Source organism: Oryx dammah, unplaced genomic scaffold (genome assembly GCF_014754425.2).
Source record: "Oryx dammah isolate SB20612 unplaced genomic scaffold, SCBI_Odam_1.1 HiC_scaffold_11227, whole genome shotgun sequence".
NCBI lineage: Eukaryota > Metazoa > Chordata > Mammalia > Artiodactyla > Bovidae > Oryx > Oryx dammah.
Window position 1 is genome coordinate 2675452 of NW_024080620.1, and position 19871 is coordinate 2695322.

Here is a 19871-nt window from a genome sequence, read left to right on the forward strand (position 1 = left end):
AAAGAGATAACACAGTATCAATTATTAAATCATTCCCAACCAGTTTACAGGGATTGTATGGTTTACATCTGAGAGTGCCTCTGCTCTCCACAGAGCTCCTTATCAGTATGCTACTTATTATCCTTTCCACACATACTTTTAAGGCTTGTGATAATTCTGGCCCCAGTTATTTCTTCCTGTTTTACTGTCTTTTAGTGTTCTGTGAAATAATTTTGTCCCTTCTTTCTTAGAATCTTCCTTCAGGCTCTCTGAAGGAAAGCTTCTTGCTGCTTTTGTTTATTCTTATTTCTTCTCCCTTCGAATTCCTTTGTCATGTCACCCTCCTGACAGACCCCCTTTCCCTTCCCCTCAGTCTCTGTGAGAACATTGTCTTAAGTATATCATCAGCTCTTAATAGGAGGGCTGTTTATCAGAATCATACATAATGGAACTCTTTTCATCTTTTTTAAACTCTGCCTACCTCACAGAGGTTTTGATGTTTTTTAAAATAAAAGTCAATCATGATAATGTATTATAATACATGTGAGAGTTCTTTGAGAACTCTAAAACATATATGAGATATTATCATTGTTGTCATTGCTTTTGTTTTGTTTCCACAGAGTATATATTCTCCTGTTGATTTAAAATATTCTACTGAACAGAGAAAACATGTTTCTTCTATCTTATATGAATTAAAAACAAGAAAACCAAGATATCTCATTCAAAAAGGTAGGTTAGTTATATGAATTTTTAAATTATATTTAATGAACATATTTTTATGAAGAGTAATTATATTTGTTAAACATTGGGCATGTTAATTTGAACTATAAATATAACTCCATGAAATATATGTTGAGACTTCTAAATAAAATATCTATATTTCATTAATATTTTATAAATATATATATATATTCAGAAAGTTGTTTCATGAATATGAAAACCCTGATTTTGACTAGCAGTTGGGAATTAGAAATAAGTATTATCAAGAAGGGCTCCCTCAGTGGATCATCAGTAAAGAATCTACCTACAGTGCAGGAGACGCAGTGATGTAGATTTGATCTCTGGGTCAGGAAGATCGCCTGAAAGAGGGCATGGCAACCCACTCCAGTATTCTTGCTGGGAAGATCCCATGGAAGAGGACCGTAGCAGACTACAATATGTGGGGTTGCAGAGTTGGACACACTGAGCAACTGAAAACACACACACACACACATTAGCAAGAACCATATTGAATTTTTTTGTTACTGTATAACTCTGTCAGCATGGTACGTCCTTCAGGAAATCTGTCAATTATCAGATTAATATAAATCATTTAAATTAAAAATGATTTGAAGATAATTATTTCTTATTACACAAAAACTTTTATCTTAATAACATTTTGGTCATCATATCTGTGAATGCATGCTAAGTCGCCTCAATTATGTCTGACTCTTCGCAACCGTATGCTCTGTAGCCCACCAGGCTTCTCTGTCCATTGGTTTCTCCAGACAAGAATACTGGAGTGGGTTGCCATGCCATCGTCTAGTGGATCTTCCCAACACAGGGCTCGAACTCTCATCTCTTATGTCTCCTGCATTAGCAAGTGAGTTCTTTACCCCTAGCACCACCATCATATGTATACTTGTTTTTATTTTGCTTTTACAGAATTTCATCTGATAAAATGTTGTACTCTAAGCAGATGACATTACTTTCTTTATCTCTGTCTTTCACAGAAGACTGATAAAACCAGTTCTGTAAAATAATTCAGTTCAGTTCAGTCGCTCAGTTGTGTCCGACTCTGCGACTCCATGAATTGCAGCACGCCAGGCCTCCTTGTCCATCACCACCTCCCGGAGTTCACTCAGATTCACGTCCATCGAGTCAGTGATGCCATCCAGCCATCTCATCCTCTGTCATCCCCTTCTCCTCCTGCCCCCAATCCCTCCCAGCATCAGAGTCTTTTCCAATGAGTTAACTCTTCACATGAGGTGGCCAAAGTACTGGAGTTTCAGCTTTAGAATCATCCTTCCAAAGAAATCCCAGGGCTGATCTCCTTCAGAATGGACTGGTTGGATCTCCTTGCAGTCCAAATTAGAAGGTCTTAAAATTTTTCTCAAAGTTTCTCTTCAGTTCAGTTCAGTCACTCAGTTGTGTTTGACTCTTTGTGACCCCATGGACTGCAACATGCCGGGCCTCCATGTCCATCACCAACTCCCGGGGTTTTTTCAAACTCATGTCAATTGAGTCAGTGATGACATCCAACCATCACATCCTCTGTCGTCCCCTTCTCCTCCTGCCTTAAATCTTTCCCAGCATCAGGGTCTTTTCAAATGAGTCAGCTCTTCTCATCAGTGGCCAAATATTGGAGCTTCAGCTTCAACATCAGTTCTTCTAGTGAACACTCAGGGTTGATCTCCTTTAGGATGGACTGATTAGATCTCCTTGCAATCCAAAGGACTCACGAGAGTCTTCACCGACACCACAGTTCAAAGCATCAATTCTTCGGCGCTCAGCTTTCTTTATCTCTCACATCCATACATGACTACTGGAAAACCATAGCCTTGACTAGGCATACCTTTGTTGACAAATAATGTCTCTGCCTTTTAATATGCTGTCTAGGTTGGTCATACTTTCCTGTCAAGGAGTAAGTGTCTTTAATTTCATGGCTGCAGTTACCATCTGCAGTGATTTTGGAGCCCCAAAAAATAAAGTCTGCCACTGTTTCCCCATCTATTTGCCATGAAGTGATGGGACCAGATGCCATAAACAGTTTTCTGAAAGTTGAGCTTTAAGCCAACTTTTTCACTCTCCTCTTTCACTTTCATGAGGAAGCTCTTTAGTTCTTCTTCACTTTCAGCCATAAGGGTGGTGTCATCTACATATCTGAGGTTATTGATATTTCTCCCAGCAATCTTAATTCCAGCTTGTGCTTCTTCCAGCCCAGCATTTCTCATGATGTACTCTGCCTAGAAGTTAAATAAACAGGGTGACAATATATAGCCTTGTCGTACTCCTTTTCCTATTTGGAACCAGTCTGTTGTTCCATGTCCCACTCTAACTGTTGCTTCCTGACCTGCATACAGATTTCTCAAGAGGCAGGTTACATGGTCTTGTATTCCCATCTCTTTCAGAATTTTCCAGTTTATTGTGATCCACACAGCCAAAGGCTTTGGCATAGTCTCTAAGGCAGAAATAGATGTTTTTCTGGAACTCTCTTGCTTTTTTGATGATCCAGCACATATTGGCAATTTGATCTCTGGTTCCTCTGCCTTTTTTTTTTTTTTTCGAGGTACCCACCTGCTTTATTTTTTATTTTTTTATTTACAATACTGTATTGGTTTTGCCATATCCTCTGCCTTTTTAAAAGCAGCTTGAGCATCTGGAAGTTCACGGTTCATGTATTGTTGAAGCCTGGCTTGGAGAATTGTGAGCATTACTTTACTAGCGTGTGAGATGAGTGCAACTGTGCAGTAGTTTGAGCATTCTTTGGCATTGCCTTTCTTTGGGACTGGAATGAAAACTGAGCTTTTCCAGTCCTGTGGCCACTGTGAGTTTTCCAAATTTGCTGGCATATTGAGTGCAGCACTTTCACAGCATCATCCTTCAGGATTTGAAATAGCTCAACTGGAATTCCATCACCTCCACTAGCTTTGTTCCTAGTGATGCTTCCTAAGGCCCACTTGACTTCATATACCAGGATGTCTGGCTCTAGGTGAGTGATCACGCCATCATGATTATATTGGTCATGGGGATCTTTTTTGTACAGTTCTATCTATTCTTGCCACCTCTTCTTAATATCTTCTGCTTCTGTTAGGTCTGTACCATCACTGTCCTCTATTGAGCCCATTTTTGTATGAAATGTTCCCTTGATATTTCTAATTTTCTTGAAGAGATCTCTAGTCTTTCCCATTCTATTGTTTTCCTCTGTTTTGTTGCATTGATCATTGAAGAAGGCTTTCTTATCTCTCTTTGCTATTCTTTGGAACTCTGCATTCAAATGGGTATATCTTTCCTTTCCTCCTTTGCTTTTTGCTTGTCTTCCTTTCACAGCTATTTGTAATGCCTCCTCAGTCAGCCATTTTGCTTTTTTCCATATCTTTTTCTTGGGAATGGTCATGATCCCTGTCTCCTGTTGAATGTCACAAACCTCTATCCATAGTTAATCAGGTATTGTGTCTACTATCAGATCTAGTCCCTTAAATTTCTTTCTCACTTCTACTGTATAATATTAAAGGATTTGATTTAGGCCATACCTGAATGGTCTAGCGGTTTTTCCTACTTTCTTCAATTTAAGTCTGAATTTGGCCATAAGAAATTCATGATCTGAGCCACAGTCAGCTCCTGGTTTTGTTTTTGCTGACTGTATAGAGCTTCTCCATCTTTGGCTGCAAGGAATATAATCAGTCTGATTTCAGTGTTGACCATCTGGTGATGTCCATGTGTACAGTCTTCTCTTGTGTTGGTGGAAGAAAGTGTTTGCTATGACCAGTGCGTTCTCTTGGCGAAACTCTATTAGCCTTTGCCCTGCTTCATTCCGCATTCCAAGGCCAAATTTGCCTGTTACTCCAGGTGTTTCTTGACTTCCTACTTTTGCATCCCAGTCCCCTGTAATGAAAAGGACAGCTCTTTTGCATGTTAACTCTGAAAGGTCTTGTAGATATTCATAGACCTGTTCATCTTAAGCTTCTTCATTGTTACTGATCTGGACATAGACTTGGATTACCATGATACTGAATGGTTTGCCTTGGAAACGAACAGATCATTCTGTTGTTTTTGAGATTGCATTCAAGTATCTCATTTTGGACTCTTGTTGACTATGATGGCTACTCCATTTCTGGAATTCTTGCCCACAGTAGTAGATATAATGGTCATCGAAGTTAAATTCACCCATTTCAGTCCATTTTAGTTCGCTGGTTCCTTAGATGTCCACATTCACTCTTGCCTTCTCCTGTTTGACCATTTCCAATTTTCTCTTAAACCATTTAAAAAGTATTATGATAAGACCAGTTAGCATTAGGCTTACCCTCTTAACAGATTTTTTAAATGTACAGTACATTTAGCTATAGGCACAGCAGATCCTTCCGACTTTTTCATCTTGTATAACTGGATATGTATAATATCTAAACCTAGTTCCCCATTTTTCCCTCCCTCCATCCTTTTAATTCTTAAATATTTGATTATTTTTCTTTTCAAAAATTCATGGTGATGTCTTTATCCTTCCTGTTTTTTTGTCTTCGGTGTACGTGAACTCATCAAACTCTACCATATTCTTATTTGTCAATGGCTTTGTTTGTTATTTCATCACTTCTCTATTAAGTTCATGTAGTTTATCTATTTCCTAAAGCTCTGCATCTTTTATTTAAAAGTAATGTTATTTTAATCCAATTATTTAAATCCTAGGTTTACAAGCCAAAATGAAATGAAGGACATATAGTAGTCCCATGCTCCATACCCTCATACTTACTTTTGTTGCTTCCCCAGAGCAATAATCTTTAATAATTTTTCATGATTCTTCTGTTACTCACTTTCATATTTCCAAGTTATATATTTATTCCATTAAAATTTCTTTTTTAATTTTAGAATTTGTATGCAATTTCTACTGTGATAGATGGAGATTTATTTATAATAATTTATAATTTATTATTTATAAATCCTCCCTAATACACATTCTTAACATATCTCCTCCTCTTTTCTCCTAATAGAATTATATTATCACTATTTGGGGATTAATTAATAATTAACATTTTAATTATTATTGCTATATAAATAACTACTTACAGCTGAGTCACACAATATAGTAGGCTATGTTTGCCTTCTTATAGTATTATTTAAAAACTTGTTTGGAAACCTCGTAAGAGTCAACTCTCACCAAGCATATCCATGCATATATATTTTTTTAATATACTTCTGCTTGAGACCTTAATTTGCTAATTTAATCAGGACTACTTGCTTTCTGAACTTGTTTTTAACAGCTTTCATCTTGGTACATCACTTCATCTTGGTGCATTCATTAAGTATTGTAATCCTGAGAATTCATTTGTCTCGTATACTGTGTTATGACCTGTTTACAGGGTTCTGTATCTTTTTTTCTTGGTTTATTTTCTTATATTAATGCAATACTTTCTTACTAGTTTACAGAGAAATTATACATTAGAAGTAATTTAAAAAAGCTTAAAAGCCTAATATTTTTATGCTACATATATATTTAATTGATGATTTAACTGTGCAGAGTCTTCACAGTTTTCTCACAATTGCTTCATTGTCTTCTAGCTTCCAGTATTACCTTTGAGAAGTCCGTTGCCATGTTATTCTCATTCTGATGTGTGTGAAGTTCTGTATGTTGTTTTTGTCTTCTGACTAGAAACATTTAGCAGTTTATCTCTGTACCAAGTATTCTGCAATTTCGCAGTGATTTGGCTCAGATATTTGTTTGCTGGTGAAGATTTTCTTTTGATTCAATTTATTGTGACTTTTCAATCTGAAAATTTATATCCTTCATTTGTCAGTATTTTTCTTGTCTTATTTAAGATAATACATATATTAAATATAACATAGAACATACCATTGTAACCATCTTAACTGTACATTAAGCATATTTATATTGTTGTACAACCATCATGACCATCCATCTGCAGGAGCTTTTTATAAACTCAAGTGGAATGTTATACCCATTGAACATTAACTTCCATTCCTCCCATCCTCCCCTTTTCTGGAAATCACCATTCTACTTTCTGTCTCTAAAATTACTATGAGTGTGATTACTACAGGTATTTTTATATGAGTGGAATTATAATTATACAAAGTTTGCCCTTTATTTACTGGCTTATTTTAATTAGCATAATATTTTTAAAGTTCACTCATGTTGTAACAAAATTGTTTTCCTTTTAAGGTTGAATAATGTTCCATTATAACTAGGTACCATGTTTTTATCCATTCATTTGTCAATTGGCACTTGGGTTGCTTTCACCTTTAAGCTGTTGTGAATAATGCTGCTATGAACGTGGACGTACAAATATCTCTTTGAGACCCTATTTTCAGTTGTTTTGTGTGTATAACCAGAAGTGAAATTTCTGGATGACATAATTTTATTTTTATTTTTTTGAGGAACTACCATACTTTTTTCCACAATGATTATACCACTCTACATTCTCAATATTAGTGCACAAGAATTCCAATTTTTCCACATACTGACCAACAGATGTTATTTTCTGTTGCTGTTGTTGTTACTGCCATCCTAGTGGTTGTGAGGTCATATCTCATTGTGGTTTTGATTTGCTTTTCCATAATCATTAGTGATGTTGAGCATTTTTATTGTGTTTATTTATTATTTGTGTATCATCTTTGGAAAAATATCTATTCACATCATTTGCCCATTTCCTTGTTAGTTTGTTTGATATTTGTTGTTGAGTTGTATGATTTTTATATATATATATATATATATATATATATATATATATTCTCAATATCAATCCCTTTTTGGATATGTAATGTGCAAATATTTTCCTCCATTCTGTGGATTGCCTACTTTTGATGCACAAAATTTTAATGAAGTTGAGGTATTTCAGTTGTTTTGGAATATAATTATTTTGCAATGGTATGTTAGTTTCTGCTGTACAACAGTGTGAATTAGCTGTACATATGCATATATCCTCTCCCTGGGCTATTTGTTTTTGTGTGTGTTGTATGTGCTTTTGGTGTTATAACAAAGAAATCATTCAAAATCCTGTCATGAAGTTTTTTGCCCTGTGTCTTCCTCTAAGAATTTTATAGTTTTAGTCCTTATATTTAGACTGTTGATCCATTTGGGGTTACTTTTGCATACGATGCAAAGTAAGGGTCCAGTTTCACTTTTTTGCATACGGAATGCAGTTTTTCCAACATTTTGTTGAAAGGTTGTCCTTTCCTTATTGAATTGTTTTGATACCCATGTTGAAAGTCATTTGACCATACCTGCAGGAGTTTACATCTGGGCTCTCATGCTGTTTTGATTACCAAAGCTTTGCAGTAAGTTTTAAAATGGGGGCTTATGTGTGAGAAAAAGTGGATTTTAATATGGATTGCATTGCATTTGTAGATTACTTTGAATAGTAGCCTAACAATATTAAGTCTTCGAGTTCAGAAACACAGGATGTCTTTCCACTTGTGTTATCTTTCATTTCTTTCAGCAATGCCTTAAGGTTTCAATGTACAATTTCCTCACCTCTTTGGTTAAGTTTATTCTATGTATGGTAGTCTTCTTGATTCTATTATAAATGGAATTTTCTTAATTTCCTTTTTGGATTCTTTGAGAATGTGTAGAAAAACAAAAGATACTTGTGTATTGGCTTGTATTCTGTAATTTTGCTGAATTTGTCTATTCTGACAGGATTGGGGGCATGTCAGAGTGTGTATGTGTGTTTAAAATCTTCAAGATTTTTCTAAATATCAGATCATGTCCTCTATGAAGAGAGATAATTTTATTTCTACCTAATTTGCATGTCTTTTAATTCATTTCTTTGCCTAAATCATCTGGCTAGGACTTCCAGTACTATATTAAATACAAGAGACAAAAGTAGGTATCCTTGTCTTATTCATGATCTTAGAGGAAAATTTTTTCAGTATTTTACATTGACTGTGATGTTGTGTGTTATTTTCTTGTTATTTTCATTTGCTAAGTTTTGTCTGACTCTTTTGTGACTCCGTGGACTGTAGCACATCAGGATCATTTGTCCATAGGATTTCCCAGGCAAGAATACTAGGGTGGGTGGATTTTTCCTTCTCCAGGGAATCTTCCAACCCAGGAGTCAAATCGCTTCTCTTGCATTGGCAGGTGGAGTCTTTACCACTGAGCTGCCAGGGAAGCCCTTATATCTTCCCATATGATGTAAATTATGTTGAGGTTTGTGCATACATGCATGCTCAGTCATGTCTGACTGTGACCCCATGGACTGTAGCCCGCCAGGCTCCACTGTCCATGAGATTTTTCAGGCAAGAATACTGGAGTGGATGGCTATTTCCTTCTCCAGCTGACCTTCCCAAACCAGGGATTAAACCTGCGTCTCCTGCATTGACAGGTGGATTCTTTACCACTGAGCCAACAGGGAAGACCTTGTTGTTACCCTCAGTTCAGTTCAGTCACTCAGTTAGGTCCAGCTCTTTGTGACCCCATGGATGGCAGCACACCGGGCTTCCCTGTCCATCACCAACTCCCAGAGCTTGCTCAAACTCATGTCCATCGAGTCAGTGATGTCATCCAACCATCTCATCCTCTGCCGTCCCCTTCTCCTCCTGCCTTCAGTCTTTCCCAGCATGAGGGTCTTTTCCAATGAGTTAGTTCTTCACATCAGCTTCAGCTTCAGCATCAGTCCTTCTGATGAATATTCAGGACTGATTTCCTTTAGGATTGATTGGTTTGATCTTGCAGTCCAAGGGACTCGCAAGAGTCTTCTCCAACACCACAGTTCAAAAGCATCAATTCTTTGACACTCAGCTTTCTTTATAGTCCAATTCTCACATCCATACATGACTACTGGAAAAACCCATAGCTTTGACTAGTCAGACCTTTGTCAGCAAAGTAATGGTATTTTCCTATACTAACTTATGTTGAGATGTGTGCATGCATGTGTTCTCAGTGATGTCTGCCACTTTGTGACCCCATGGACTGTAGCCCACCAGGCTTCTCTGTCTGTGGGATTTTTCAGGCAAGAACACTGGAGTGGGTTTCCTCCTCCAGGGGATATTCCCAACCCAGGAGTAGAACCCAACTCTTGTGTGTCTCCTGCATTGACAGACAGATTCTTTATCACTGAGCCACTTAGCAAGCAAGGTAGTTTCCTTCTGTTCCCTGTTTGTTGGGTATTTTTTATCATCAAAATTCATTGAATTTTGGCATTTTTTATCATGCATTGATTGAGATAATGTGTTTTTTTTAATTCATTCTGTTAATGTATATTACATTGATTTTCATATATTGTACCATTTTTTGGATTTCAAGAATAATTCCCACTTGGTCTCAGTGTGTAATATTTTAAATATGCTGTTTAATTTTATTTTGTTGAGGATTTTTATGTCAATATTCATAAATTATATTCATTTTCATTATTTATAGTTTCTTTGTCTGGCTTTGGTATCAAGCTAATGTAACCTCATAGGAGTTAGGATATAATCCTTCCTCTTCAATTTTTTGGAAGAATTTGAGAAGTATTGCTGTTCATTCTTCTTCACTAAGGGAGCCATCTGGTCTTCAGCGTTCTTTGGGAAAATGTTGGGATGTCTTTGATTATTATTCAATCTTCTTGTGAATTATAAATCCATTTAGAATTTCTGTTTCTTCATGATTCATTGTTTGTAGTTGCATATTTCTAGGAATTTGACCATTTCTTCTAAGTTTTCCAATTTATTTGAATATAACTGTTTATAGTACTCATAATATTTTTTTATTTTTGTAATATTGATTAGTCCCCTTTGATTTCTGATTTTAGCTATTTGATCCTTATCTATGTTTTTCTCTTAGTCTTTCTAGATAAAGTTTTGCCAACTTTGCTTGCTTTTTTGAAGAAGCAAATCCTGTTTTCTGTGTTTTTCCTGTTTTTATAATTCTCTTTTGTTATTTCTATGCAAGTATTTATTATTTCCTTTTTTTCTGCTAGCTTTGAGTTTAGTTCATTCTTCTTTTTCTAATTCTATAAGCTATATAGTTTGTTTACTTCCAATCTTTCTCTTTCTGTAATGTGATCACTTTACACTTTATTCTTGCTTCTTGGCACTAATTTTGCTGCATCCCATAGTTTCAGTATACTGTGCATGCATTTTTATTTGCCTCAAGATATTTTATACTTTCCATTGTGATTTCTTCTCTGACTTATTGGCTCTTTAAGAGTATGCCATTTAACTTTCACAGATTTATGAATTTTCCATTTTTCCTTATGCTGTTGATTTTTTCATTCCCTTATGATTTCAAAATATATTTGGTATGATTTCAGTATTTTAACATTTTTTAAGACTTGTCTTATAGCCTTACATATTGGGTATCCTGGATTATGTCCCATATACACTTCAGAAAAATGTATATTCTGCTGTGGTTGACCGAGTGTTTTGCATATGTCTGTTAGGTCCAATTGATCTATAGTTTTGTTTGAATCTTCTGTTTACTTTTTGATCTCTCTGTTGTTCTATCCTGTATTGAAAGTGAGGCACTGAAGTCTCCTACCATTTATTGCAGAGATGTTTATGTCTGCTTTCAATTCTGTAAATGTTTGCATCATATATTTTGTGCATCTGAAGTCTGACACATGTGTGTTCATAATTATTATGTTTTGTTGGTTAACTCACCCTTTTATGTAATGTCTTTATTTTGTTATACAACATCTTTATTTTATTATATAATGTCTTTCATGTCTTTATTTTATTATAGAATATCCTTACTCAAGGTCTACTGGTTAAGTGTTAATATTGTCCAAAATTTACCTTCACAGAAACATCTGGAATAATGTGTGACCAAACATCTGAGTACCATGGCCTAAATTGTCATATAAAATTGACTATCAAAGGTAGTTTTACTAAATATAAAATTCTCAATGGACACCTTTTTTTTTTTTTAATTTCAGCATTTTAAATATATCATCCCACTGCCTTCTCGACTGTAAAGTTTCTGCTGATGCATTTGCTGGTTGTCTTATTGAAAATCCTTAGTATGTGATGACTCTCTCTTTTGGCTTTCAAATTTCTCACCTCATTTGGGACTTTTGACAGTTTTTTTTTTCTGTCTTTCAATATGAGTCTCATTTTGTTTATCTTCCTTGGGATTCATAGAGCTTCTTTGATTTGCAAATTCATGTATTTCCTCACATTTGAGAGTTCAGCCAGTTTTTCTTCAAGTAACCTTTCTGCTCCTTTCTCTCTTCTTTTTCTGGGAATTCCGTAATGAATATATTAGAACATTTTATGGGATTTTATAAGTTTTTTAGTCTCTGTTCACTTATCTTCATTCTCTTTTCATTTTGTTCCTCAGGCCCAATTATTTCAAATGACATCTTTAAATTTTGCTGATTCTGCTTTCTTTTTTAAAGGTCTATTTTTGAACCCTTCTCATGAACTTTTTGGGCTTTCCTGCTGGCTTCAGATGGTAAAGAATCCATCTGCAATGCAGGAGACCTGAGGTCAGACCCTGGGGTGGGAAGATTTCCTGGAGAAGGGACTGGCAATGCATTCCAGTATTCTTGCCTGGGGATTCCCCATGCACAGAGGAGCTGGGCAGGCTATAGTCCATAGGCTTACAAAGAGTCAGACATGACTGAATGACTAAGCACTGCACAGTAAACTTTTCAGTTTGGTTGTTTTATTTGTCTGCCCCCCACCAATTCTGTTTCTTTGATTATTTCTATGCCTTCATTGATATTTTATTCATGGATTGTTTTCCTTATTTCCTTTACTTCTTTGTCTATATCTTCCTTCATATCTTTGAGCAAATTTTAAAAGTGTTGTTTTAAAACTTTTGTCCAATAAAGCTGATATGAATGTTTCTTTGGGGAAAGTTTCTGGGTATTTATTTTTTTGTCCTTTGAATGGGCCTTGTTTCCCCATTTCCTTTGTATGCCTTGTTGAAAATGTGACATTTGTAAAATAGTCATATGTTCCAGTCTTTGCAGACTTGCATGGAAATCTCTTACTAGTTGCTACTGCTGCTGCTAAGTTGCTTCAGTCGTGTCCAACTCTGTGCGACCCCATAGACGGCAGCCCACCAGGCCTGCCCATTCCTGGGATTCTCCAGGCAAGAACACTGGAGTGGGTTACCATTTCCTTCTCCAATGCATGAAAGTGAAAAGTGAAAGTGAAGTCAGTCATGTCCAACTCTCCATGACCCCATGGACTGCAGCCTACCAGGCTCCTCCGTTCATGGGATTTTCCAGGCAAGAGTACTGGAGTGGGCTGCCATTTCCTTCTCCCTCTTACTAGTTAGTGAACCCGTTAAACTTGAGTTTAACCCAAGGTGAATATCCTTAAGGCTTTCTTGGGTCTTTTCTGCATTCTGTCTGGGTCAGTGAATCCCAGCTCTCCCACCCTTTTCCCTTTGGTAACCTTAAGTTTGTTTTCTATGTCTGTGAATCTATTTCCGTTTCCTAAATAAGTTCATTTGTGTCATTTTTTTAGATTCCACATATAAGTGATATCATTTGCTGTTTGCTTTTCTTTGTCTGGCTTGCTTCATTTATGATAATCTCTAGGTCCATCCATTTTGCTACAAATCACATTATTCTATTCTTTTTTACAATGGCACCCCACTCCAGTACTCTTGCCTGGAAAATCCCATGGGTGGAGGAGCCTGGTAGGCTGCAGTCCATGGGGTCGCTAAGAGTTGGATACGACTGAGCCACTTGACTTTCACTTTTCACTTTCATGCATTGGAGAAGGAAATGGCAACCCACTCCAGTGTTCCTACCTGGAGAATCCCAGGGACGGAGTAACCAAGTGGGCTGCGGTCTATGGGATCGCACAGAGTTGGACATGACTGAAGTGACTTAGCAGCAGCAGTGGCAGCAATATTACATTATATATAATATTCTATATATATGTACATATATATATAATATACATGCCACATCTACTTTTCAATTCCTCTGTTGATGAACACTTAAGTTGCTTCCATGTCATGACAATTTTAAATAGTACTTCGATGAACATTGGGTTGGATGTATCTTTTTAGATTATGTCTTTCTCCAGATATATGCCTAGGAATGGGATTGAGGGATCATATAGTAGCTCTATTTTTAGTTTATTAAGGATCTTCCATATTATTCATCATGGTTTTACCAGTTTACATTCCCATAAACAATGTAGTGGTTTGTTTTTTCTGCACACCATCTTCAGCATTTATTATTTATAGACTTTTTTTATGTTGGCTATTCTGACTGGTGTGAGATGATACCTAACTGTAGTTTTGATTTGAACTTCTCTAATAATTGGCAATGTTGACTATCTTTTTAGGTACCATATGGCCATCTGTATGTATTCTTTGGAGAAATGTCTATTTAGATTTTCTACCCATTTTTTTTGCACTCTAATCCTAGGTTTATTCAACACAATTATTTTATTCTATACAACAAAATGGAAACACAGCATTATCTAAAGTGCTGCAAAGTTAAAAAACTAAAAACAGAAAATTAATAATACTGACTGTACAAGAAAAGCCAGAAAAGAATGTACATGTTGCCAAGGTAACTTGCACAACCTCCATGAATACCAAAACCACAGGGGGTTTTGTGATGATGTATCGAGCTGGCTTTCAACTTACTCACCATTTCGGAAAGAAAGGGAGATGTGGGTGTGTTTGTGTGCACACATGTGTATACACATGAGTACATGTGAAAAGAATCATTTTGGGCAGATAACAGGCAGTGTTTGACCCTAGAGATCAGAGGACTCAAGCAGGGAAACAGGACCAGGCTAACAGGAAAGGCAGTTGTGTAAAAGCATTCCCTTTCCCATAGGACTCTGCAGGCCAGCAGGTTAGAGCCTGATCAGACCACCAGAGGGGCCCCAGATCATCTGTGGAATGGCAAAACAAGCTCCCACCTGGAGCTGTAACACCACTTGAAGCCCTCTGTTCATCCCTGCTGACTCTACTGCTAAACTGACTCTCAGGAACTGGAAGTGTGGAATCTTTCTAGCCAGAAAACTAGAGGTCATCCTTACAAGCACAACCCCAATCCAGCATCATGCCTGCAACCCAAATCATGCTGACAGGAAATATCTCAGTTGGTTGCTTCACTTTCGAAGCCTGCCCCCAAGTGAGGGATTTCTTTCCTGGCAATACTCCTTTGGCTAGAAAAGTGACGAGAGTGTGTTGGATGGGATACAAGTCACAGGGGCAGGACTTCAGTGACCCTGCTTATAGGGAAGAGTCAGAGCTGGATTGGCTCCTTTGGCGTGCCGCAGGAGGAGCAGAAGGAGCCTTTGCAAAGAGGCCCTCTGCCAAGGGGAAAGCGACCTTCTCATCCTGTGCCATGTGGGAGGTGGTAGTAGCATTCTCCTGAGAGGACAGACTGTAATTGCCAGTGGAGCTGGCCGAGGCCAGGGGACCAGCACAGCAGTGGCAGTGCTCTCCTGACCATCGATTTGTCCTCCATCCATGTGCTTCAGTGCCTTTTCCACCTCATCTGGATTCTCAGACGCCATTTATATGTTGTCTTTAGACAGGAGGGGGTGCATCCTTTCCACAGACATGTCAGTCATCAATTTTCCCAGAGTTGGAGTGTATCTGCATGATGTGATCCTTGGTCACATTCATGGTGAGCCTCCTGATGTGCACTTTGGTGGGTTTGGGGGAAGGTTTCTGCCTTTTCTTTTTGTTTTCTTTTCTTTTGGGAGGTTTGAATTTGGAGGGGGAGTCCCACCTGTTGTCATATTTGCCCTGAGAAGGACTCTGAGAGCCAGAGGTGCTGCTGGAGCTGGAGATGCAGGATATGATGGAACTTCTGAGAGGCTGGATGCTGAGGATGAGTGGGAGCTGCTGCTGGAGCCCGTGCTGGGGCCCAAACTGGAGATGGAGCCAACTTGAGACCTGGTGCTGCTGCTACCGCTGGAAGCACTGCACCACTTTTGAGTTTCATACCAGTCATGATCCTTCTCTCCTTGGTGGTCACTTCATCTCTAGAGTGATCCTTGGAGTTTTATCAGCGTGATCTTTGCATTTGGCAGGGGAAGGAGCAGGAACCCTAGTGCTGGACCTTTTATTGTTTCTTTGACTTGTAGCAAACTTCTCTTTCACCTCTAATAAATCCATTCTCCCCTTCTGACGTGTTCAAAGCAGCAATGGGGACCTCACTTATCTGAACTCTCACTTCTAACTTGAGTCTGAGAAATGATCCCTGATCAAGTGAAATTTACACCAAAATGCAGAATCTTCCCATCTCCATAACCTCCTCCAGCTGTACTCAGCCGCTGAAGCCAGCCATTTCTCTGTTCTGCCCATTTATTGATTGGATTGTTTTACTTGTTTGTTTATTGAGTTGTATGAGCTGCTTGTATATTTTAATTTGAGATTAATCTCTTGTCAGTTACATCATTTGCTAATATTTTCTCTGACCCTATAGGTCTTTTTGTTTTATGGTTTCCTTTGCTATGCAAAAGCTTTTAAGTTTAATTAGGTCCCATTTGTTTATTTTTCTTTTATGTCCCCAGGTGAAATGTCCTGATTTCCCAAAGAGTTTCTACCTAGCTTTATTTTGGGATCTCAGATTTTCAATTTGTATTTCTCAGTCCACACTGCTTTCCCCTGGGGTCTGTGGATCAGCAGTTCCCTGCAGTTTTTACAGTGTTCACCACTGTTTCTTTGGTTTCTAGCCTGGAATCTTTATTTCCATTTCTCTTCTGATCTTTGGGTCAGGTGAGAGACAAACTAGTCAATCAGGCACCCCAAAACAAGCTAGAACATTCCAAAAAAATTCTACTCTGTTCTTTCCATCGTAAGTAAGAACTGGCAATGGGTTGATTTCTCCTGACTCTGCTTCACCACACTGGGAAAGGAATCAGTTCAGTTCAGGTCAGTTCAGTTACTCAGTCATGTCCGACTCTGCTACGCCAAGAACTGCAGCATGCCAGGCCTCCCTGTCCATCAACAACTCCCGGAGTTCACTCAAACTCATGTCCATCGAGTTGGTGATGCCATCCAGCCATCTCATCCTCGGTCATCCCTTTCTCCTCCTGCCCCCAATCCCTCCCAGCATCAGAGGCTTTTCCAATGAGTCAACTCTTCACATGAGGTGGCCAAAATACTGGAGTTTCAGCTGTAGTATCATTCCTTCCAAAGAACACCCAGGACTGATCTCCTTTAGAATGGACTGGTTGGATCTCTTTGCAGTCCAAGGGACTCTCAAGAGTCTTCTCCAACACCACGGTTCAAAAGCATCAGTTCTTCAGTGCTCAGGTTTCTTCACATTCCAACACTCACATCCATACATGACTACTGGAAAAACTATAGCCTTGACTAGACAGACCTTTGTTGGCAAAGTAATGTCTCTGCTTTTCAATGTGCTATCTAGGTTGCTCATAACTTTCCTTCCAAGGAGTAAGCATCTTTTAATTTCATGGCTGTAATCACCATCTGCAGGGATTTTGGAGCCCAAAAAGATAAACTCAGACACAGTTTCCACTGTTTCCCCATCTATTTGCCATGAAGTGATGGGACCAGATGCTATAATCTTAGTTTTTTGAATGTTGAGCTTTAAGCAATTTTTTCACTCTCTTCTTTCACTTTCATCAAGAGGCTTTTTAGTTCCTCTTCAACTTTCTGCCATAAGGGTGGTGTCATCTGCATATCAGAGGTTATTGATATTTCTCCCAGCAATCTTGATTCCAGCTTGTGCTTCTTCCAGTCCAGCGTTTCTCATGATGTACTCTGCATAGAAGTTAAATAAGCAGGGTGACAGTATATAGCCTTGACGTACTCCTTTTCCTATTTGGAACCAGTCTGTTGTTCCATGTCCAGCTCTAACTGTTGATTCCTGACCTGCATATAGGTTTTTTTAAGAGGCAGGTCAAGTAGTGTGGTATTCCCATCTCTTTCAGAATTTTCCACAGTTTATTGTGGTCCACACAGTCAAAGGCTTTGGCATAGTCAATAAAGCAGAAATAGATGTTTTTCTGGAACTCTCTTGCTTTTTCCATGATCCAGCAGAAGTTGGCAATTTGATCTCTGGTTCTTCTGCCTTTTCTAAAACCAGCTTGAACATCAGGAAGTTCACGGTTCACGAACTGCTGAAGCTTGGTTTGGAAAATTTTAAGCATTACTTTACTAGCGTATGAGATGAGTGCAATTATGCGGTAGTTTGAGCATTCTTTGGCATTGCCTTTCTTTGGGATTGAAATGAAAATTGACCTTTACCAGTCCTGTGGCCACTGTGAGTTTTCCAAATTTGCAGGCATATTGAGTGCAGCCCTTTCACAGCATCATCCTTCAGGATTTGAAATAGCTCAACTGAAATGCTATCACCTCCACTAGCTTTGTTCATACTGATGCTTTCTAAGGCCCACTTGACTTCACATTCCAGGATGTCTGGCTCTAGCTGAGAGCACACCATCATGATTATCCAGGTCATGAAGATCTTTTTTGTACAGTTCCTCTGTGTATTCTTGCCACCTTTTCTTAATGTCTTCTGCTTCTGTTAGGTCCATACCATTTCTGTCCTTTATCAAGCCTATCTGCATGAAATGTTCCCTTGGTATCTCTAATTTTCTTGAAGAGATCTCTAGTCTTTCCCAATCTGTTGTTTTCCTCTATTTCTTTGCATTGATCACTGAGGAAGGCTTTCTTATCTCCCCTTGCTATTCTTTGGGACTCTGCATTCAGATGCTTATATTTTTCCTTTTCTCCTTTGCTTTTCACTTCTCTTCTTTTCACAGCTATTTGTAAGGCTTCCTCAGACAGCCATTTTGGTTTTTTGCATTTCTTTTCCATGGGGATGGTCTTGATACCTGTCTCCTGTACAATGTTACGAACCTCAGTCGATAGTTCATCAGGCACTCTATCTATCAGATCTAGTCCCTTAAGTCTATTTCTCACTTCCACTGTATAATCATAAGGGATTTGATTTAGGTCATACCTGAATGGTCTAGTGGTTTTCCCTACTTTCTTCAATTTACGTCTGAATTTGGTAATAAGGAGTTCATGATCTGAGCCATAGTCAGCTCCTGGTCTTGTTTTTGCTGACTGTATAGAGCTTCTCCATCTTTGGCTGCAAAGAATATAATCAATCTGATTTCAGTGTTGACCATCTGGTGATGTCCATGTGTAGAGTCTTCTCTTGTGTTGTTGGAAGAGGGTGGTTGCTATGACCAGTGCATTTTCTTGGCAAAACTCTATTAGTCTTTGCCCTGCTTCATTCCGCATTCCAAGGCCAAATTTGCCTGTTACTCCAGGTGTTTCTTGACTTCCTACTTTTGCATTCCAGTCCTCTATAATGAAAAGGACATCTTTTTTGGGTGTTAGTTCTGAAAGGTCTTGTAGGTCTTCATAGAACTGTTCAACTTCAGCTTCTTCAGTGTTACTGGTTGGGGATAGACTTGGATTACTGTGATATTGAATGATTTGCCTTGGAAATGAACAAAGATCATTCTGTCATTTTTGAGACTGCATCCAAGTACTGCATTAAAGACTTTTGTTGACCATGATGGCTACCCCATTTCTTCTAAGGGATTCCTGCCCGCAGTAGTAGATATAATGGTCATCTGAGTTAAATTCACCCATTCCAGTCCATTTTAGTTCGCTGACGTTCGCTCTTGCCATCTCCTGTTTGACTGCCTCCAATTTGCCTTGTTTCATGGACCTAACATTCCAGGTTCCTATGCGATAGTGCTCTTTACAGCCTTGGATCTTGCTTCTATCACCAGTCACAAACAACTGGGTATTGTTTTTGCTTTGGCTCCATCCCTTCATTCTTTCTGGAGTTATTTCTCCACTGATCTCCAGTAGCATATTGGGCACCTACTGACCTGGCGAGTTCCTGTTTCAGTATCCTATCATTTTGCCTTTTCATACTGTTCATGGGGTTTTAAAGGCAAGAATACTGAAGTGGTTTGCCATTCCCTTCTCCAGTGGACCACATTCTGTCAGATTCTCTACCATGTCCCGCCCATCTTGAGTAGCCCCCCACGGCATGGCTTGGTTTCATTGAATTAGACAAGGCTGTGTCATGAGATTAGACTGAATAGGGAGCTACAAATAAAGATATTATGAAATTATTACTTTTCTGTCAATTTATTAATAAATATTTTCATTAAATATTAATAAGTATTATCATTCTAATAAAATATATTTTCTGCCATATGTTTCTACATCTAAATGATCCCTTGAAATATCTGACTCTTTTGAAAGTGGCTTTTTCTGAATTGAATGCTTACTTAGTTGCTGTAAATCATCGATCATATCCAGAGCTTGT

The 19871-nt window shown here is 38.1% G+C and overlaps 1 protein-coding gene and 1 pseudogene across 1 annotated transcript in view; one reads left to right on the forward strand and one right to left on the reverse strand.

The window, feature by feature from the left end:
* The window catches only part of LOC120861100 (leucine-rich repeat and IQ domain-containing protein 3-like), a 194116-nt gene that overhangs the window by 107486 nt on the left and 66759 nt on the right, over positions 1 to 19871 (forward strand). Inside the window, exon 6 of the mRNA XM_040236763.1 lies at positions 600 to 708. Within this exon, the coding sequence (XP_040092697.1) occupies positions 600 to 708 (109 nt within the window). The remainder of the gene's footprint in view (positions 1 to 599; positions 709 to 19871) is intronic.
* LOC120861104 lies at positions 14825 to 15718 on the reverse strand (annotated as a pseudogene).